Source organism: Myxine glutinosa, chromosome 9, assembly GCF_964187855.1.
Source record: "Myxine glutinosa chromosome 9, kmMyxGlut1.1, whole genome shotgun sequence".
NCBI lineage: Eukaryota > Metazoa > Chordata > Myxini > Myxiniformes > Myxinidae > Myxine > Myxine glutinosa.
Window position 1 is genome coordinate 129,386,771 of NC_136269.1, and position 23,664 is coordinate 129,410,434.

The 23,664-nt window shown below is 45.7% G+C and overlaps 1 protein-coding gene across 7 annotated transcripts in view; it reads left to right on the top strand.

Moving 5' to 3' along the window:
- The window catches only part of LOC137434935 (serologically defined colon cancer antigen 8 homolog), a 99,424-nt gene that overhangs the window by 54,064 nt on the left and 21,696 nt on the right, over nucleotides 1–23,664 (top strand). For all 7 annotated transcript variants that reach the window (XM_078784904.1, XM_078784902.1, XM_078784898.1 and 4 more), the window contains one exon: nucleotides 991–1,129. In XM_078784904.1, coding sequence (XP_078641030.1) covers nucleotides 991–1,129 — 139 coding nt within the window. The remainder of the gene's footprint in view (nucleotides 1–990; nucleotides 1,130–23,664) is intronic.

Here is a 23,664-nt window from a genome sequence, read left to right on the forward strand (position 1 = left end):
CTATGAGCAGTTGTGTCTCGGTTAAAATCTCGACTTAGCTGAAAACTTTTACCACTGGCTTTGGAAACTCACATATGAATGGGATAAAAAGTTTGACACTGGCTGTAAACGACTTATAAGACCAAAAGGACTATTATTGCTGAGTTTTGCTGCCACATGACCATTTATTCATGGTTTGGGGATTTGTCGTCTTCTTATGTGGTTTGTTGCGTCATTTGTGGTTTGTTGAAGCTGAAGGGAAAGGTGTATGCTGCATGTGTGAGAACCCTCTCTCACCCTCTCTCACTCTATCCCCCTCCCTCACTCTCGCCCACCCTCTTTCACCCTCTCTCACTCTATCTTGGTTGCTCGATTTATGGGAGCGAGACATGGGTAATAAATGTAGAGCAGCAATGAAGGCTGGAAAGGGTGGAAATGCGAATGGTTCGACGGATGTGCAGAGTATCTTTGAGAGAGAGGAAGACAAATGATGAATTGCGAAAGATGATGGGAAGTGATGGATGCTGTGAAGAGAAACGGGTTGAGATGGTTTGGTCATGTGTTGAGGAAGGACGAAGTGACTGGTTGATAAGAGTGATGGAAATGAATGTAGAAGGAAGTAGAGGATGGGGAAGACCGAGAAAGACTTGGCTCAAGGTGGTGGAAGAAGAAATGCGGGCAAGGGGGTTAACAAGGAGAGATGCAGAAAATAGGGCAAAATGGAGAACATTGTCATGGGGACCGCAAGGCTAACCCACGCTCTTGCAGGGAAAATGGCCTTAAAATGCCTGTTGTTGTTGTTGTTCTTATGTGGTTGCCAAGTTAATGTCCAATGGGAATGAAACTGACTCGATGAGATAATGCAGCGGCAGTATGATCACTTCCTTTCCTTTTCACGTATATTCCTGAATTATGGTATGCTATTTTTTTTACAATTTGTTTTTCCATATGTCATTCCTCAGCATGATAATGGATCATTGGATCACCTTGTGATAATTGTGTGTGATGTAGGGAGAGAGACGAGCTCCTTGAAGCCCTGGGTAGACTGAGACGTATGCAGGCCGAGCTGCAGAGGCGAGAGGGAGAGGCCTGTCAGCGTGTGACCGCCAGCCTTCAGTTTGCGGAGGAAGCTTGTCTCGAGAGAACCAAGGCAAGGCTGGGCCTTGGTCATTGTGTGAAACATGAGAGGGGATAAAAATCGACTACAAGGTGTGATGGGAAAGGAAGGATAATGTTCGGGATGGGAAAGTGGCAGGGCTAACAAATTCTGCCATCTTTGCTGCTATAATATGTCGATGGCACCTCTATAATAATAATAATAATAATAATTCATTTATTTTGTATAGCGCTTTTCCAGAAGCCCAAAGGCGCTTTGACAGAGTGGAAAACATAATGCATAAGTATATAACTATAAGGATATAATTATAACATGTAAATGAAGAGAGAGTTCTTAGTTGCTCGATAATGGTGGAATTGAAGTTCCAGTGTAGGCAGGCTGTGGATTGCAGGATTATTTATGGCACAAATAGATTGAGACACTGAATAAAAATAAATTTGAGTTCATAACCAAACCTAACCTGGAAGCCGTGTTAGTGTTGCTACATTTATGGAGAGGGTTTCATAGATTTAATATCCTTAAGATGCCATGTATGTTGTACCTGTAGAACTTCTCACCTGTATTGAGTTAAGGAGCTAGACTTTCGTGTTCCAGCGAGGAGGACGGATGTTGGCTGATTTAGAGATGGCTAGGAACTGAGTGGGGTTAGGGCAGGAGGGGCATTCCAGCAAGCCCCACACCCCAACATCCCACCAACAAAAATGAATGAATGAATGAAATGAATGAATGAATGAATGGCGTCAGGAAGGGCATCCGGCCATAAAAACATTGCCTCAAACAGGGAGAGGCTGGTGGAATGGGCTTGCTGGAATGCCCCTCCTGCCCTAACCCCACTCAGTTCCTAGCCATCTCTAAATCAGCCAACATCCCACCAACAGAGAGAGATAAACTCCTCCTCCACAGCGGCCATCAGCATGCAGGAGGCTTGCATTGGTTCGTTGCTGAGGCTGGCATTCGTGAACGTCATGGGGGACGAGGGGATGGAAACTCACATGGGGACTCGGGATTGGGATTTCCAGGGATTGGTTGTTAGAACCCCTGGGGGCAGACACATTTGGAGGTGGTGGGGGGACTTCATGGCAGGGATTCCTGAGGGCCTCAGACTGTGATTGGTGGAATCCCTGGAGTCTGGTGGGTATAAACCCTGGGTGTGGAGACCCTTGGAGTCCATCATTGGTTATCCTCGGAGGGTGGAGATTTGCAGTGAAGTGGTGGTTGGGTTTAAAATCCCAGTCCCGACAGGAAGTGCTCTTTGTCTCAGTCAGTTAGTTCTCTTCCACTCTCGGCCTCCTTCTGTCTCTGGTGCTCACTTCGAACAGTTTGCTTGCTCTGGCTCGGACCTGATGGTACTCTGATCACCACTCTGCCACTAGTCAATGACTCACCAGCCTCTCCCTCACTGTCTTGCTCTTGCCATGGTGGAAACAGGGCAACACTGTGCGTGGTCCGCTTCCACTCCAGGTGTGTGTGTGTGTGTCATTGTTATCTCTACTTGTGGGTTTCATGAGAGGTGGAACGGAGTTCTCCCAGGTCTCAAAGTATCCACATCCATTTCAGTAAGGGATAATGATTCATGGACCAAGTTGTGAAATTTTCTTTTTTTCAAAGTTTGCTCCGAGGCCTCTTTTGAGGATCGTCACCGAGCCTCGGACAGTTTCAAACTGCAGTTCGTTTGTAGTAATATTCTCATTGGACAGTTTTAAATATTGCTGTAAGATTATTGGTTCACGAGTTATCAAACAGAGTGACCACTATATTCGTCATGGGTGTGTGTCTGTGTGTCTGTCTGTCCGCAGCATAACTACCCGATGATATCATCCGATCCTGATGAAACTTGGGTGGGAGGTTGATATCATGATCTCGTTGTGTCCTGCCTACATGTGTCCTGTCCATGATCTCGTTCCAAGCCTGGTGTTGGCTTAGCGGTTAGGGTGCCGGCTTGGGATGCCAGGATCCTCGGTTCGAATCCCGGTCGATCGCTAAATGAACACCAGGGGGGTTGACTCAGCCTGTCATCCTTCCGAGGTCGGCAAATCGAGTACCAGCTTGCTGGGATGAATGATCACGCTGTGTACCCCGATTTAGAATAGGTACACAGTATCCCTGCGCATCGTAAGAGGTGACCAAGGGTTGGCGTCAGGAAGGGCATCCGGCCATAAAAACATTGCCTCAAACAGGGAACCATGATTGTCATGGGGCCCGCAAGCCTAACCCCCGCTCTGGCGGGGAAAATGGCCTTAAAACGATCATTCATTCATTCATTCATTCATTGTTGTGTCCTGCCTAGAGTGGGCGTATTGCGCCCATTGTGGGCGAAGCCACGCCCAAAAAAGATGTATTTTTAGGGGGTAATCAAGTTCAAGCTACATCTTCTCCGAGGGGGTTGGTGGAATCTGACATGGGTTTCGATATTTGGTTCGGCCAATGTCATGTCTAGCCCCATGGAGCTCGATTTTTCATTTTTGCCCCAAGGTCAAGGTCACAAGGTCACAAAATTTAGAAAAGTCAATTTTTGATGGTTTTATTACATTGTTCGCTTCCTGATGGGGTGAAATGTCGTACATGATCTTATATTATCACATACATCATGAAATACAAGTTTTCCAACAAATTTCAGAATCTTCGACCTTTGACCTTTGAAGGTCACAAAGGTCAAATTTTCAAAGTTGTCGGAATCAAACCGAATTTTCGGTATTGTGTCGCTAACTAACCTCATAACTGATTATACATTATTTTCTATCTCATTTCAAGGTCAGTAACCTTCGTTTTGACATTTCCAGGCCAGCACCACACACAATTACGTACAGCTGGCTCTTAAAGGCCTGCGCACGCAGCACATTGGGGCCCTTTGTAAATAGGCATGTACACCGCATGTCGGGGGCCGACACCTGCCACGTGGGCCCCCGACCCCCCAGTCCGGGCCTGTTTCGGTTCTCGTCCGTCCTTTGTCATTGAATACAACTCGCTCGTGAACCATCGTCGTCTCCTGACTTGTTTTTTTAATCATTTTCCGTTGCTCAAATTATCACAGGTACAATTCTTTCACTTCATTTTTGAGCCTTGGAATTTGGTCATTTTCTTGAATTCTGCATTGTTTAGGCCATAATTACTGGGTACTCACGCCTCAATTAGCAATGCCTTCTTTTAACAGGTCGAGGGTTTACAAGGGCTCCACATTCTTGTTGTTGTGGTTGTGGTTCTTGTTGTGGGTCGATTTTTAAAATGTGCACGCATTGGTCAAACAACTGCCGGATCCCCACTTGACTTCACTCACCATGACACCCAGACAAAAAATATGGCCACCATCTTGGTTTTCTGGTTTGTCTGAGACATCAGGCCTGTAAGCCCATGCAGATTATACACTGCCCAGGTTTGTTGTGTCAGATTTCCATTGGCTTTGTTTGGGTCAAGTGTTGATTGCAAGGGGAGGGGCGGGGGGGGGAGGGGGGGAGGAGAATATGCCTTCAGGTGTTACGTAATATATTGGAGCGGTGAAAGTTAAAACCAGACCCAGCTGTCCGTCAGATCTGTAATTGATATTGAACCAAACCATGAAGACCCTCGGGGATGAATGGTCCCATGCGTGTATGCCCAAGCATTATACGAAGTGTTACAGGGGGTTTGAGGTGTATGCCCAAGCGTTATACGAAGTGTTACAGGGGTTTGAGGTGTATGCCCAAGCATTATACGAAGTGTTACAGGGGCTGGATGTGTATGCCCAAGCATTATACGAAGTGTTAAGGGGGCTGGAGGTGTATGCCCAAGCATTATACGAAGTGTTACAGGGGCTGGATATGTATGCCCAAGCATTATACGAAGTGTTAAGGGGGCTGGAGGTGTATGCCCAAGCATTATACAAAGTGTTACAGGGGTTGGAGGTGTATGCCCAAGCATTATACGAAGTGTTACAGGGGCTGGATGTGTATGCCCAAGCATTATACGAAGTGTTAAGGGGGCTGGAGGTGTATGCCCAAGCATTATACGAAGTGTTACAGGGGCTGGATGTGTATGCCCAAGCATTATACGAAGTGTTAAGGGGGCTGGAGGTGTATGCCCAAGCATTATACAAAGTGTTACAGGGGTTGGAGGTGTATGACCAAGCATTATACAAAGTGTTATACAGGGGCTGGATGTGTATGCCCAAGCATTATACGAAGTGTTACAGGGGTTGGAGGTGTATGCCCAAGCATTATACGAAGTGTTACAGGGGCTGGATGTGTATGCCCAAGCATTATACGAAGTGTTACAGGGGTTGGAGGTGTATGCCCAAGCATTATACGAAGTGTTACAGGGGCTGGATGTGTATGCCCAAGCATTATACGAAGTGTTACAGGGGCTGGATGTGTATGCCCAAGCATTATACGAAGTGTTACAGGGGTTGGATGTGTATGCCCAAGCGTTATACGGAGTGTTAAGGGGGCTGGAGGTGTATGCCCAAGCATTATACGAAGTGTTACAGGGGTTTGAGGTGTATGCCCAAGCGTTATACGAAGTGTTATAGGGGTTTGAGGTGTATGCCCAAGCATTATACGAAGTGTTACAGGGGCTGGATGTGTATGCCCAAGCATTATACGAAGTGTTAAGGGGGCTGGAGGTGTATGCCCAAGCATTATACGAAGTGTTACAGGGGCTGGATATGTATGCCCAAGCATTATACGAAGTGTTAAGGGGGCTGGAGGTGTATGCCCAAGCATTATACAAAGTGTTACAGGGGTTGGAGGTGTATGCCCAAGCATTATACGAAGTGTTACAGGGGCTGGATGTGTATGCCCAAGCATTATACGAAGTGTTAAGGGGGCTGGAGGTGTATGCCCAAGCATTATACGAAGTGTTACAGGGGCTGGATGTGTATGCCCAAGCATTATACGAAGTGTTAAGGGGGCTGGAGGTGTATGCCCAAGCATTATACAAAGTGTTACAGGGGTTGGAGGTGTATGACCAAGCATTATACAAAGTGTTACAGGGGCTGGATGTGTATGCCCAAGCATTATACGAAGTGTTACAGGGGTTGGAGGTGTATGCCCAAGCATTATACGAAGTGTTACAGGGGCTGGATGTGTATGCCCAAGCATTATACGAAGTGTTACAGGGGTTGGAGGTGTATGCCCAAGCATTATACGAAGTGTTACAGGGGCTGGATGTGTATGCCCAAGCATTATACGAAGTGTTACAGGGGCTGGATGTGTATGCCCAAGCATTATACGAAGTGTTACAGGGGTTGGATGTGTATGCCCAAGCGTTATACGGAGTGTTAAGGGGGCTGGAGGTGTATGCCCAAGCATTATACGAAGTGTTACAGGGGCTGGATGTGTATGCCCAAGCATTATACGAAGTGTTACAGTGGTTGGAGGTGTATGCCCAAGCATTATACAAAGTGTTACAGGGGTTGGAGGTGTATGCCCAAGCATTATACGAAGTGTTACAGGGGCTGGATGTGTATGCCCAAGCATTATACGAAGTGTTACAGGGGCTGGAGGTGTTTGCCCAAGCGTTATACGAAGTGTTACAGGGGCTGGAGGTGTATGCTCAAGCATTATATGGAGTGTCACAGAAGGGTGTGGTTTATGTCCAAACGTTATACGGAGTATTACACGGAAGTGGGGGTGTATATCCAAGCATTACAGAGTGTTACAGGGGATTGGTGTGTATATCCAAGCGTTTTATGGAGTGTTACAGGGGATGGGTATGTATATACAAGCGTTTTATGGGGTGTTACAGGGGATGGGTGTGTATATCCAAGCGTTTTATGGGGTGTTACAGGGGATGGGTGTGTATATCCAAGCGTTTTATGGGGTGTTACAGGGGATGGGTGTGTATATCCAAGCGTTTTATGGGGTGTTACAGGGGATGGGGTGTATATCCAAGCGTTTTATGGGGTGTTACAGGGGATGGGTATGTATATCCAAGCGTTATACGGAGTGTTACAGGAGATGGGTGTTTATATCCAAGCGTTTTATGGGGTGTTACAGGGGATGGGGTGTATATCCAAGCGTTTTATGGGGTGTTACAGGGGATGGGTGTGTACATCCATGCGTTTTCTGTGGTGTTACAGGGGATGGGTGTGTTTATCCAAGCGTTTAATGGGGTGTTACAGGGGATGGGTATGTATATCCAAGCGTTATACGGAGTGTTACAGGAGATGGGTGTGTATATCCAAGCGTTTTATGGGGTGTTACAGGGGATGGGGTGTGTATGTCGGTCGAAGACCTCAAGGGAAGGAAGAAGAAGAAGAATCAGAGCAACAATGTTTAATTAAATCGATTACAAACACACAGTGTGGAGCGAGGCTCAAGAATGCGCCGCCTAACACGCAGCGGGCAATTTCTCAAGGCACTCGCTGAAAAATAAGCAAAAAGTCATTTCATTTATAGCAAAATATCAGACAAGAATCTGCGCTAAAGACATAGCAAACCCTGGGCCATAACGACAACACCTCCCATTGTCCCTTCCTACAGAAGGCCAAACTTGGACAAACAGATGTAAGCATGGGATAGGCTGAGCTTTTTTGGCTCTTTATCTAAACATATCAGACCCGAGCGCAGGCCGAAGTAAATATTCTCATACACTAGGCTAAATGGTAGATGAATGATTGGATACACGTGCTGAATACATTAACAATCAAGGATATGTAATGTCTATATTTCTCCCGAGGTTGGTTACGTCTTTGTTTTTAGGAGACATACTAGAAACTACAAAGATATATAATTAATTATTCCCTTTGCGAAGAAGGCGTTTAGCGACATGTTTTCTCTGTACGTAGGTCGCGAGCATATTATCTACTGTTTGGCACATACATTCAAGGACTTGCTTACTGGGCTAAGGATCCACCCTGCACGTCGAGCCTCGAAACCACATTTTGTCCACTCACCTCTGCCTGCAGCTGAGTCCAAATCAGTTTTCAGAAGCACGATATATAATTTCAGATGTTATACTTAATTGAGTCATGGGGTTTAAACCCTAATGGCTAACAGTTCCTTCCTTTGTCTTTACAAGACACCTCCTTGGAAAGACACCGTATACAAAGTGATTAGCATCCCAATTAGTCACATGCTAGGCACGACATAGCGTCACGCATGCTCAAGAAAGATATCGGCCCTAACTGGCCGTCTAACATTCAACGTATGAATTGTTAGCCATAATTCGCGACGACGGCGCCTGGTTTAAGAGATTGCTGCCGCCCGGCCGGATTCCGAATCCACCCTCGCAGCGGCGTAAGTGCGACCCAGTTGCCAGCCAGATTTAGGGGCCCTCTTTATGCAGGCGTGGTCCTCGCGAATTAGGGCAAACAATCGACGTCCAATGCCATCAAGCTTTGTACATGTGATTGCTGGGTGGTGTAAGTGGTGGTGAGGGTGGTTCTTCCGGATACATGTTTGCCATCCGCTCCTCACTGCTGGCATAATAGCAATAGCTCTTAAAAGAACCTACACTTTCTAAATCACAGGTATAATCATCCCAACTAAAATCATCATTATCAGAATCCCAAGCATCAATAGGTTCATCGTTTTCCCCACATACTCCTTCCTTTTCTGCCAATATCATATCCAAAGCCACTTGATTCTGCATCACCATCGTTCGCATATGCACTAATTCGTTTTCCAATTGTAGTTCTGCGATTCGGGTTTTGTTTCCAATTCGTTCCATTACTAATGCGAGACTATCTATTAGCCAATCATTCATAATACATAAGAGGTGTTAGCCAGTACACGCAAGGGGTTTTCCACACAAGTATCACAGTCATCACAAAATTCAATACAGGCAGCAGCCAGTTCCCACATGGGATCAACACAAGTATCACAGTCATCACAAAATTCAATACAATTTTCTGGAGCGCTGGTCACAACTGCCTTGTTGAAGGGCCCATTCAGGTCGACGGCCTCTGTGGTCAGGATCATGGTCTTCCGACGGCGGTTTCTTCACTTTCCATCCTGTAAAATACTTTCTTACACACACCATGGTCAAATTCCTAGCCCCCCCCCGTCCCACCAATTGGCATTTAGTTACCTTATCTCTCAGATGGTTGGCTTATTCATAGCCGCATTTCCTGTGTCGTGTCTGGAAATTCAAATGCCATATTTACTTTCACCAATTTCCGAAAATACCTTCCTTTTAATCATCTTCCCTACATCTAATAATACATGATTTACCAAATTTACCTTGGGAAAAATGGATCCCAGATAACAAGTCCCTCCCCACTGGTCGGGTAAGTATGGATATGCTTTATTTCCGCAAATAAACATCACTCCATGGGGTGGGATAAGGGCCGAGGCCATGCATTTACTGATCTCAACGCGGGTGGCGCTTGGTGCTTCCCAAGATATTGTTAGCTTGGTTACGTTATGCTGGGCTTGGTCATCTATGGTTATTACAAGGGGGCCTCCCTTTTCTCTCCCTCTGGTATCGGATGGCAGGGTATGGGTACATTCCGAGGTTCCCATCTGAACGTGTCCCTTTCCTTCAGACACACCCGTTCCTTTTGCTCTGTCACCCAGACTGGATCAGGTGGTTTGTCTAACAAAGCCTGCTTAATGGGTGGGGTATATCGAAACTCCCGGGAACACACTGCTGGGGATTTTGGGCCTATCAGTTCCAAGGTTGTGGTCAGACATGGGGTACGCAAGGGTCCTGAGCACATATCTCGTAGGGACAGGGGCAGCACTACCATTTCTATCCCTGTCGTACTGGTGTGGGGAAAATGCATGCACATCCAACAACGTGATCGGTTCTGTACTTTCGCCATTGCACGGGTCACTGTCCAATACGTATTTTCCTTTGGCTTTTTCTTGCTTTCGATCCGTCGGTGCGGAATTAATATGTATGAGATGCATGGTGGCCTATAGTCGTAGGGGGTCTGTGACGTCATGAATTCACATTGTAGTATCAGAGTAGTGCCGCTGTTCAGTAATACATGCGTGGTTAAATTGTTCGAGTCCTTTCCCCATTTGTAACCTGGCCTGGCCATGTTTACTATTGGTGCGCTGCCTTGTCGTGGCGCTTGCTTCAGACGACTGAGGGCAGCAAAACCTGTCTTCCTTCCATGTGAGTCTGTGTACAACGCCCTCCACATTATCCGTGTCCATACGTCTTCCTTTACATGGCAGCAGGGTATATTTATCCTTTGACCCCAGATAACTCTCTGCCGGTAGACCTTAACGGTTTGGTCGCCATATGCATATGTCTCCGTGTCCGCCCATGCCCTCATGTCCCCCCACTTGAGGCGTGACGCGGCAGGTGCAGTGCTGGCAAAGCGGTATATTAAACTAAGTGTGATTGCCACCCCTAACAGGCGGTGGTGCAGCATCCTCGATCTGTGGTGGTGCGTTTGAGGTGTCTGTGTTTGTGGGTATGGCCAACTTACAATGTGTGGCATGTACCCAGGACGACTTGCCCTCACAAAACACCGCTGTTGGTGTGATCAGAAGAACTTGGTATGGCCCCGTCCACCTTGGTTCGAGCGCAGTCTTACGGGTGAAATGCTTCACCAGCACGTAATCTCCTGCCTCGACGGTGTGGATAGGCTTGCTTGTTGGCTCCGGTAGGGCCTCCCGAACGCGTTCATGTATGCTGCGTGCCACATGGGATAGACCTATGCAAAACTTTAAAAACATGTCATCCATGATAGGTAATTCAAGGGCTGCCATATCCACTGGCGCCGATACCGTTGACATATAGCGCACGAGCGACAGACCATGGTAACCACAGTCGAAAGGCCTGGTGCTGCCCAGGTGGAAGTGACCTGCCTCATCACCCCCCTATGGCACACATGGCCATTTTGATGCGCCATGCGTGCCAACCATGGCAATAAAGCTCGCGGTGCCACGGGTTTGTCATTAATCGTCCACATTTGTCCTTCTGCGGGGCGCTGAGCTCCCAATTTAATCCAATCTTGATGTTCTACGTTTGAGGCCGCGGCTTGTAATTGTATTACATCGAACTCTGTAGGTGCGGATGTCGGAACGTCTGTCTGGGCAGTCGCTTTAGCGCCCTGTTTGCGCGTAACTACTGGCATATTATACCCAACTTGTTGGTTTGCCGCTAGTGCTGCTGCTCCGTCGGCTCGGGCGTTTCCACGGGCCACAGCGTCGTCTGTACGCTGGTGACCTCGGCATTTAACTACAGCTATTTCACGTGGAAGCATAATACTATGAAGCAGATTTCGCACTAAGTCCCCATTTTTAATGAGTGCTCCCGCTGAAGTGAGGAACCCTCTCATTTTCCATATGGCCCCTTTGTCGTGGACCACTCCGTGTGCGTATGCCGAGTCTGTATAAATTGTCACTGCTATCCTATCAATACCTGGACATTTTTTTCCCTTCCTTCCTAGATACGCGAATTTCACACCAGTATAAACCCACTGGAAAAATTATCTGAAAAATAACGAAATCGTCTCCAAGTTCTCTAACTAATCTCCATTCGCAATCACCAATTTTACCCTCCTATGCATTTTGCCTTAGGTTTTAGAACCTAGAGTCTACCAAAAACAACAACTAGCCTCCCAAAGCCATTTCCCTGCAAGAGCGGAGGTTAGCCTTGCGGTCCACATGACAATCTTCTTCATTTTGCTCTATCACCTCCCTTTGAGCAATAATTTAATTGATGTGATTCCCATATACCTGGTGGAGTTCTGTTCACCTCGTCTGCAGAGCCGTGATTCAATCTTCACCAGCCCCCAATCACCTTCTTATCACAAAACAACAGTCCATAACTAACCACTTTTCTTTATTTCTTGTCTTTTCCATCAACTTTTATAACCTTTTCCCCTCCCTTTCTTAGCAAACCTTGCAAAGTCACTTGTCATTGACAAATGATCCATCTAATTCGACTTTCCTTTATCATCTTCGCACTTTCCATGACCTTCTTCTCACTTCCTTTTAAACCTTTTCTTCAGACACAACCCACATGAGTTATGAATACAATTTCCCCTTTCAGGCACGTGTCTAGTCACTTACAAAGTGTCCATAAGACAACGTCATTATATTTCACAGAACTCCACCACTCTATTAAATCCTAAACATGCCCAATGGCAATCCACGAAAAAATCAAAGCATTTTCAGTCCCCCTTTTCCCATACACTAGCCAATGTAAGTCAGCCAAACATAAATAAAGAGGTTCCAGCGAGTTGTGACCTCCATAACTCTAAACAACTCCGCTGGCACCTTTTAAAACAAACTTTCCCAGTCACTTACTAAAATAAAGTGCAGCTCTTGTCCGTAGATATACGTTAACCAAGGTTACATGAGACTTGACAACAATATTCCTGCCCCGTGGAGCAAGGCATCAGAGACAACTCCCCTCTCCACCTGAACTTATCCCAGGTAGAATTTAGCTACCTACAGAGAAAGTACCTGCACAACACATTTACAAACCAATTCGTCCCCTCGTATTAGGGGACGTCACAAATGTTCCACCACAATTCACAGCAGGTGACCACCCACCTGCCTTCTGTCGAAGTCCAGTTCAATTTCCATTCACAGACAGACAGACAGACAAACGGACCGGGTGAAACCATAACCATCCATCCTTCCGATTGGACTCATGTCAGCATCACATGTCATTCTTGCCTTCATTCAACGCATTCTGCCATCCCAAGTCGGCCAAATACAAGCCCCGGCCATGCCGTTGAATAAACACCCAGTCGGACTGTCAGCCTATCATTTTTGACTTTCACTCCCAATTTTACTCATCCGGATTGCCCAACGCCCGTAGGCAATTTGGGGAACTCCTTGTCAATTCATGACACACATCAATGACACACACCATAAACACAAATACACGCTGCAATGACAGATCATTCATTCCCTTATACACAAATACCTGTACTCACTCCAACACATCCAGTGCGTAGCTTAACTTAAAATACTCATCGTCCTACCTTTCTTGGGCTAGTCCCTCCTGTAGTCCTAAGATCGGGTCGCCCCCCGATCCCTAACCTTAAACGCAGTTCTCACGCCGGAGTAACTTAACACCTATTATCTATCTCCCACATATGGGTCTACCTGCTTCCCACGCAGGAAGCTTACCTGAGGGATATCCCTCCTTATCTCGGGCGCCCTGTATAATCGATTCATTACCCACTGCTGCTCTGGTTTACACTAAATATGGTTCGGAATGCAAGCCAGGTGGTACAGCCGACAGAGGTCCACACGTCCAAAGTAAGGCAGGAGGCTTCAATTTCGATGTGCAAAAATTGCTTACCCAAATTAGGTGCCGGCAGGCCTCCTCCCCGACCTGGAACGTGAGGGTCCACCTCGTCTGCACACTTGGATGATCCCACTCCTGACACCAAAATTGTCGGTCGAAGACCTCAAGGGAAGGAAGAAGAAGAAGAATCAGAGCAACAATGTTTAATTAAATCGATTACAAACACACAGTGTGGAGCGAGGCTCAAGAATGCGCCGCCTAACACGCAGCGGGCAATTTCTCAAGGCACTCGCTGAAAAATAAGCAAAAAGTCATTTCATTTATAGCAAAATATCAGACAAGAATCTGCGCTAAAGACATAGCAAACCCTGGGCCATAACGACAACACCTCCCATTGTCCTTTCCTACAGAAGGCCAAACTTGGACAAACAGATGTAAGCATGGGATACTTGGGATAGGCTGAGCTTTTTTGGCTCTTTATCTAAACATATCAGACCCGAGCGCAGGCCGAAGTAAATATTCTCATACACTAGGCTAAATGGTAGATGAATGATTGGATACACGTGCTGAATACATTAACAATCAAGGATATGTAATGTCTATATTTCTCCCGAGGTTGGTTACGTCTTTGTTTTTAGGAGACATACTAGAAACTACAAAGATATATAATTAATTATTCCCTTTGCGAAGAAGGCGTTTAGCGACATGTTTTCTCTGTACGTAGGTCGCGAGCATATTATCTACTGTTTGGCACATACATTCAAGGACTTGCTTACTGGGCTAAGGATCCACCCTGCACGTCGAGCCTCGAAACCACATTTTGTCCACTCACCTCTGCCTGCAGCTGAGTCCAAATCAGTTTTCAGAAGCACGATATATAATTTCAGATGTTATACTTAATTGAGTCATGGGGTTTAAACCCTAATGGCTAACATGTATATCCAAGCGTTTTATGGGGTGTTACAGGGGATGGGTGTGTACATCCATGCGTTTTATGGGGTGTTACAGGGGATGGGGTGTATATCCAAGCGTTTTCTGGGGTGTTACAGGGGTTGGGTGTGTATATCCAAGCGTTTTATGGGGTGTTACAGGGGATGGGTATGTATATCCAAGCGTTATACGGAGTGTTACAGGAGATGGGTGTATATATCTAAGCGTTTTATGGGGTGTTACAGGGGATGGGGTGTATATCCAAGCGTTTTATGGGGTGTTACTGGGAATGGGTGTGTACATCCATGCGTTTTATGGGGTGTTACAGGGGATGGGGTGTATATCCAAGCGTTTTCTGGGGTGTTACAGGGGATGGGTGTGTATATCCAAGCGTTTTATGGGGTGTTACAGGGGATGGGTGTGTATATCCAAGCGTTATACGGAGTGTTTCAGGGGCTGGGTAAAGTGGGGCGTGTTTCCTGTGCCGTTACGCAACGCTAATTAATCAATGATAACCTTAATCCAGGTACCCTTTATTTAAAGATGCAAGTATTTAAAGACACAGGTATTCGTTACATTAATGATATCGCATCAACGTATACATGTACGTACAGTATTGTTGCCCCTGCAGTTGTAAAGTTATGTTCAGTCAGTGTTAATTAACCTAATGTACATCACTCACTCACTACATGTACATTGTGAGGATAATCCCATCCACTATGTAAGTAAGCATCTGCATGTCTAGTCTTGAACGATACATCCGGACATGAGAACTTTAAAAAATCCTTTTAAGTGTTTCTTCACCATTGAGAAATCGGGCCAAAAACCTGCGCACGTAGCCTGGTGTTGGCTTAGCGGTTCAGGTTCAGGTGCGGGTTTGGGATCCTAGGATCCTGGGTACGAATCCCGGTCGATCGTTGAATTAACGCCAGGGGGGTCGACTCAGCCTGTCATCCTTCCGATGTCCGCAAATTGAGTACCAGCTCACTAGTAATTGGGGCACTGCATCAGCGGTGCAAACGCGCTTCCAGAGAAATGATGCAACAAGCAGCCACAGGCTGCATACAAAACAACAAAAACCTGCGCACGTAGTCTGGTGTTGGCTTAGCGGTTAGGGCGCGGGCTTGGGATCCCAGGATCCTGGGTACGAATCCCGGTCGATCGTTGAATTAACGCCAGGGGGGTCGACTCAGCCTGTCATCCTTCCGATGTCCGCAAATTGAGTACCAGCTCACTAGTAATTGGGGCACTGCATCAGCAGTGCAAACGTGCTTCCAGAGAAATGATGCAACAAGCAGCCACAGGCTGCATACGAAACAACAACAACAGAAATTTTCCTCAAGTTCACTTTCTGATGAGTTTGAAGCGAGTTGTGCGGCCATTATCCATTGTGTGCGGAGACGACCTTTCCCTCTCACGTCATGCAGATGACGTCATGACCATCGTGGTTTTCTGGAATTTTTAGGGGCGGTACCCGCTGGGCTTGCTTTTTTATGTGTAACACCTCAAAAAAATTTTAGAATAAAAAACTACATTCAGTTCTTTGTTTATTACTTAAACATCAGTATAATCACATCAATTTTTTTGGCCTTTTTCTGTGTCTTGAACCTTTAACCATTCCAATGAGCCTTCTTTTCTCTGCCCAATCTGTCCATCTCTCTATTTTAAAATATGCTCCTGCTCTTTTGTAGTTCTCCCAGATGTTGGTGTATATTTGTTGATATTTCGTTTTATATTTTTATTTTTTCTTCTTTGCAAACGTTGGGGCTGTATTTTTTGCTGTTTCGGTTTCATATGTGATGTTTTCCATCTGCATCTGTCTTTGAATTTATTTTTGCTAGGTTGGTTCGGGAGGGATACCTTCTCTGGGGTTTGTTGTCTTCGTGTTTGCTGCGTACAAATTGGATTCGGTAGTTTGTTGCACTTTTCATGTACTCAGGCAATCCTACAGTTGTCATTCTGTGCACTTAGTTGAGTTCCATCAGACTGCTACCTCCTCGTCTCAGCAGGTGCATTCTCGTGATTCACAGATTTTCGTCGAAAATGTTATGGATGGTGCGGAGTTTCCTTGTTTTGATATCTCGTTTGTTGGTTTCTGCTTCTGGCCAATTCATTCTGCAGCTGTACTGAAATACTGGCTTTGCGAGTTGGTTAATGGCTTTGATATTGTTCCTTGGAGAAATGTGTTTTCAGGATCAGCCTCGTTTTACGCAGGTATTCTTTGGTAATTGGTTTTTTTTTTTGGTTTTTTAAAATATACTGAATCGAGGCTCGTGAAAGAGCTAACATTTACTTCACAAACAAATCAACCAGACAAACAAAATATATAAAAAGAGGGAGCGGAAGACAAGATGGGGAGAGAAGGGGAAGCACACAAACATAACATTTGAGAGCAGGGAATGTGTGGAAGGGAGAGGGCTTGGGGGGAAGAGGCGTGGGAAGGGGGGGGGGGGGGGAGGGAGAAGTATAAAACACAAGGACACCAAGGACTTCCAGGACAGAAGTTGGTATTTCAAAAAAGTGGAATTGGGGTGAAATTAGCGGGGGTAGAAAAGATCAAGGTTTTGGATGGGGGAAGATAAGAGATGGTGGTGAACAGCTGTTTTAAAGACCTGGAGGGTGGAGTGGGATTGAAGCGAGTGAGGGAGTTTGTTCCAGAGGCGGGAGAAAAGAGGAATGAAGGAGTGAAGGTGAGCAGAGAGTCTTGATTTTGGCAGTTTAACCATAAGAGGGTTGCAGGCAGATCTTGTGCGACCTGTAGGAATATTTGCAGGACAGAGCCCAGAGAGAGCTGGGGGGGAGGGGGGGGGCAAGGCCAGAGAGGAGTCGGTAGAAGACGGAAAGACCACCAACCTGCCTGCGGTGAGTGAGTGAGAGGCCCTTGGAGTTAGCTTCATCGCGGGAGATTCGAATGATTCTGAATGCTTTGGTTTCAACAGCGTGAAGACGAGCTAGGTGTGAGGCAGGAGCACCAGCCCAGAGGGGAGAGCAGTATTCCATTGAGCTGCGGATGAAAGCCTTGTATGTGGTGAGGAGCTCAGGTGTGCCAAGGAAGGACTTTGCACGACGGAGGATGCCCAGTCGGCGACTGGCTTTGGAGGCCAGATTTGAAATGTGGTTTTCCCAGGAAAGATCATGGCAGATAGTGAGACCCAAAAGCTTGAGTGACAGAACTTCTTGGAGAGGATTATTCAGAAAGTGGATGGGAGGGTTGTCCAGTCGGTATTTTTGGAGAGACATCGTAAGAGTGTGAAATTTGTGTTTGCACATTTGTTTGTGGCATATTGTTATTTTTGTTACATATATTTGTTGGTGGTATTTGTGTTGGTTTTTATGTTGTCCGTTTTTATTGGTTGACCTTGGAAGATTTTGTATGGCACACTTATCCAGGCCAAATTCCATTTGAATGTCAAACTGTCACCAGAGACAGAGTGTCACTAATTTGAGTTGTTCTGCCAATTTCGCGTCGTTTGGTGCAAACTGTTTTAAATAATCCATGTACAGTAGTTGTCACTTTTTTTGTCTCTTTGGACATTCTCTTATTGGACGTTAAGGTGTATCCATGTTGTAGCTTATTAATGAGGTTACTCAATGGGTCCAGCGCAAGGCAAAACAGGAGTGGCGAAAGGCTAGCACCCTGGAGGATCCCGAATCATATCTTCACTCCTGGTATTTAGATCTTTCCTTCCGAATGCTGTATGTAATATCAATATGTTATTTCAAAGCTCCATTGCTTTCTCAATCAGTTCGATTATCTGGGGGTTGATCTTGTACAATTGCATGCTTTGTATCATCCATGAATGTGGAACACTATCAAAATCTTTTTTGAAGTATATCCATGCTGTGAATAATTTGGTTCTTAGCGTATTGCAGTTTTGAAGTATGGCCTTGTTGAGATGTGTGTGTGTGTGTGTGTGTGTGTGTGTGTGTGTGTGTGTGTGTGTGTGTGTGTGTGTGTGTGTGTGTGTGTGTGTGTGTGTGTGTGTGTGTGTGTGTGTGTCTTTTATTTGAAATCGTGTTCACCATTTTTTGTGCAATAAATTATTATCTCCTCAGGAAGGACTTCCTTTGTGTTACCGCCATTTTGTTGAACCAACCATTGGGTTCATTTGAGATTCCTGGAGGGTTAAATTTGTCATCCTTTTTTTGTAACTGAGGGAAGAAGTGATGCGTCTCCCCGGATCACAAGCCATGATTAGTGCTCTGTGCTCCCTTGTAAAAAGAACGAGATAGTTGAGCTGTTCTTGAAGTTTCAGCTTCGGAGTGACGGTAACTGCATCAGTGTCATTGCGTCATTCATCCAATGGCATTGCACACCACTCGGCCTCTAATTAGATGTTTGTAGCTCACGTTGTTCCAAGAGTGAACATTTGTATTGAACAGTTGAAAGCAATGAACTTTACCAACTGTTTCTTTTTTTAAATCAAGGTAAAAGGTGCATTCCAGCTGTTATCCTCAATTGCCCAATGCTGTGTGCTCTGCAATGTGTAATTGTCGGTCCATCACATCCTGGTGTGTGCCAAATGAAAATTTGTGGCAGTTTTTCACCATCCCTCCAGCGCTCTCCGTCTCTTTGACTCTTAATTGGAATTGCCAAACTGGGTTTCAAATTAAAGGTTCAAACGACTCTGCATCCCATGCTGTTCACCGTGTATAAATTGCCTTTTTTTTGTTGTCTTTTTTTCTTGTAAGGAAGGGCGAATGGTGTCGTCAAAGTCACTTTTTTCTTTAGCAAGGTTAGGCTTGCAAAGTAGCAGGGTATGAATGAGGTGGACATTTTCAACAAGGATGCTTGATGGATGAGGTGATTACAATGAGGAAACAGGATTATAATCAGAGGCAAAATATGAAAATCAATTTATGCATTGGAAGAAAATATACCACGTGCTTTTAAAATATAACTCGAGCGAAGTTGATAGCGCGCCATCGCAGATCCCCACACCTCCCACCAAAATCAAAGTTGAAAGATAGCAAAAAGTTCCACCAGGAATGACCGTATACTGAATCGAGGCTCGTGAAAGAGCTAACATTTATTTCACAAACAAATCAACCAGACAAACAAAATATATAAAAAGAGGGAGCGGAAGACAAGATGGGGAGAGAAGGGGAAGCACACAAACATAACATTTGAGAGCAGGGAGATGTGTTGGAGGGAGAGGGCTTGGGGGGAGGAGGCGTGGGAAGGGGGGGGGGGGTGGGAGAAGTATAAAACACAAGGACACCAAGGACTTCCAGGACAGAAGTTGGTATTTCAAAAAAGTGGATTTGGGGTGAAATTAGCGGGGGTAGAAAAGATCAAGGTTTTGGATGGGGGAAGATAAGAGATGGTGGTGAACAGCTGTTTTAAAGACCTGGAGGGTGGAGTGGGATTGAAGAGAGTGAGGGAGTTTGTTCCAGAGGCAGGAGAAAAGAGGAATGAAGGAGTGAAGGTGAGCAGAGAGTCTTGATTTTGGCAGTTTAACCATAAGAGGGTTGCAGGCAGATCTTGTGCGACCTGTAGGAATATTTGGGGGACAGAGCCCCGAGAGAGCTGGGGGGGGCAAGGCCAGAGAGGAGTCGGTAGAAGACGGAAAGACCACCAACCTGCCTGCGGTGAGTGAGTGAGAGGCCCTTGGAGTTAGCTTCATCGATGGAGATTCCAATGATTCTGAACGCTTTGGTTTCAACAGCGTGAAGACGAGCTAGGTGTGAGGCAGGAGCACCAGCCCAGAGGGGAGAGCAGTATTCCATTGAGCTGCAGATGAAAGCCTTGTATGTGGTGAGGAGCTCAGGTGTGCCAAGGAAGGACTTCGCACGACGGAGGATGCCCAGTCGGCGACTGGCTTTGGAGGCCAGATTTGAAATGTGGTTTTCCCAGGAGTTAAAAAATGTTTTTCCCTGTTTTGACCCTGTGCCCCTAAGACACCACTCCTGAGGCATGAACAAAAAACAAAAAGGTCAGAACAAAAAAAATCGTTACACATTTCATGCGTCCCCCAATGTTGATTGCATATACAAAGTTTCATTAAAATATGTTTTAAAATGTACCTCTAATTGCATTTTTGGGCATTTGACCTTTTGACCCCACCCCCTGTGGGAGGGAGGTGGGGAAAAAATGATACTGCTTTAGCACCTTCTTGTCATGTGGTGATCATAACTACCAAGTTTGGTGAATTTCTGCTCAACCTGCGTTCAGGAGGAGATGGCATGGTGGACAGACGAAGGGGTCACAGGGGTTAAAACTGAAGATTTTTTTTTAACTCAAAATTTGATATTGGTTTATTCCTGGTCGAACCTTCTGGCATCTTTCAACTTTGCTTTAGGTTGGAAGCGTTGGGGCTTACGATGGCGTGCCATCGACTTCCCTCTAGTTTTCTCTCTCATTGCTAATTGCACATGCGCCAAACCAACACATTCGCCAAACTAACACATGCGCCAAACCAACACATGCGCCAAACCAACACATTCGCCAAACCAACACATTCGCCAAACCAACACATGCGCCAAACCAACACATGCGCCAAACTAACACATCCGCCAAACCAACGCATGCGCTAAACCAACACATGCGCCAAACTAACACATGCGCCAAACCAACACATTCGCCAAACCAACACATGTGCCAAACTAACACATTCGCCAAACTAACACATGCGCCAAACCAACACATGCGCCAAACCAACACATGCGCCAAACCAACACATGTGCCAAACTAACACATTCGCCAAACTAACACATGCGCCAAACCAACACATGCGCCAAACCAACACATGCGCCAAACCAACACATGCGCCAAACCAACACATGCGCCAAACCAACACATGCGCCAAACTAACACATGCGCCAAACCAACACATGCGCCAAACCAACACATGCGCCAAACCAACACATGCGCCAAACCAACACATGCGCCAAACCAACACATGCGCCAAACCAACACATGCGCTAAACCAACACATGCGCCAAACTAACACATGCGCCAAACCAACACATTCGCCAAACCAACACATGCGCCAAACTAACACATTCGCCAAACCAACACATGCGCCAAACCAACACATTCACCAAACCAACACATGTGCCAAACTAACACATTCGCCAAACTAACACATGCGCCAAACCAACACATGCGCCAAACCAACACATGCGCCAAACCAACACATGCGCCAAACCAACACATGCGCCAAACCAACACATTCGCCAAACCAACACATTCGCCAAACCAACACATTCGCCAAACCAACACATGTGCTAAACCAACACATGCGCCAAACTAACACATGCGCCAAACCAACACATGCGCCAAACCAACACATGCGCTAAACCAACACATGCGCCAAACTAACACATGCGCCAAACCAACACATTCGCCAAACCAACACATGCGCCAAACCAACACATTCGCCAAACCAACACATTCGCCAAACCAACACATTCGCCAAACCAACACATGTGCCAAACTAACACATTCGCCAAACTAACACATGCGCCAAACCAACACATGCGCCAAACCAACACATGCGCCAAACCAACACATGCGCCAAACCAACACATGCGCCAAACCAACACATTCGCCAAACCAACACATTCGCCAAACCAACACATTCGCCAAACCAACACATGCGCCAAACCAACACATGCGCCAAACTAACACATGCGCCAAACTAACACATGCGCCAAACTAACACATTCGCCAAACTAACACATGCGCCAAACCAACGTTATGCTCCAGGCAAACACAAACCTGTGCTTAACCTGTTCCCACGCATATATTTCCAATAATATTATCGTTGTGACCGTTTATGAGCTGTCAAGCCTGGATTCAAATCTCAACACAGCTGTAAACCGTCACCCATAGTATTTCTCATGCAGGGCGAGGCATCCATGAGTGTGCCGTCCATATGACATGTGGACGTCCATATGAGTGACATGAGTGTGCCGTCTAACCAGAGGGCCCTTCTATCAGCATTTTGTGGATGATATGATTGGGGCATTGATGGATGATAAAGATCTGACGGTGACTTGTGGAAAGAGTAGGCGAGTTCTCAACGGCATCCTGGCCCAATTCCAAATTCCCACCAGCTTGGCCAGCAGGTTGCACGAAGACTTGGGCCAGAACCTTCCCCCTAGCTGATCCCACCATAGCTGGGACTCATTGGGGCCATCAGAGGGAGAAGTAGTCGAAGACACTCAAAAAGATTCCAGTGGAAGCTCCTCATAGAGTTACATTTCAACCTCTAGAGGGCATCGTTGGATTAAATCTTGGCCAGATTAGAAAGCTTGGCCACCTTCATCGTTCCGGGCAAAATTGCATCTGAAACCAATCTGAAGTACATTTCATAAGTTCCTTTCATAAGTAGCAGAGTACAAAACGTGAAATGATGACGAGGAGTTAGTCTTACTTTACTACTGGACCATGACCATGTTAAAGTTAACTGCAGTCATAGACTCACTAACATCAACATTGTTTAATCCAAACAATCGACGAGTTGGTTTAATCATGCATCAGTTCAACATTAAAGAGAATAATCGTAGAAATAAAAGCGAGTTTAATTTACCTAACCAGTGAAACGTCAGACTAGTTTTAGGAAGCCTTTTTAGCATAACACGAATAAGTATGTGGGCATGGCGGGGGGGGGGGGGGGGGGGAGCATTTATTTTGCCATGTTCAACACAGTGTTTGATCCTTTCAGTCTCAGCATGTTTTCGATCATAAATATATTCATAAAGAAAAATAATATAATGACACGAAAGTGGTAAAGAAATACTGTTCAACCAACTATATAATCTGACTTGAATAAAGGTGGGAATACCAATTAATTATCTCATGATTGCTATCTCAAATTGAGTGCAACATCACATAATGTCGGATATGATTTTACATTGAGCATTTCACAAGGAATCACAAGGTTATTGGATTTGATGAAACCTGTCATTTTGATGAAAATTTTGATGTTTTGATGATTTGATGAAACAATTTCAAATCGATATATGTGGGAAAATTACGCACACAGACCACCAATAATTGAACCCAGGTCCTCCAGTGAACCGTACCAGTGCTCTGCCATCTGAGCTATGTGGACGACCCCCGACCAAGCACGCAATTTCCCCACATATACAATTGCTGCTCTCCGTCAATGCTTCCAGGGCAACAATAGGAGCAACAACGGAGGACTTGGGTTCGATTCCTGTTCTGGGTGCCTCTTTTTTCCACATATATCGATTTGTTATTTATAATTTTGTTCATTTATATAACTAGTACACCCGTTCCCTATGGGAGTGGCAGGAAGGGTATTTAGATTCTCTGGGGTATTTAGGGTATCTCTGGGGTATCTCTGGGGTATTTAGATTACAGTAGATCTAGGGTTGGGCGTCAAGAACATCGTGGGTGTGTTTATTTACCAAGTTTCTTGTAGGGCGCTTGCCAAGTGGATTAAAGCATTTGAGCAAGCACACCATTCAAAATCGTTGATAAGGAACAGCTGGCTTGGCAAGTGTTAACTAGCTGCTTGGTAATT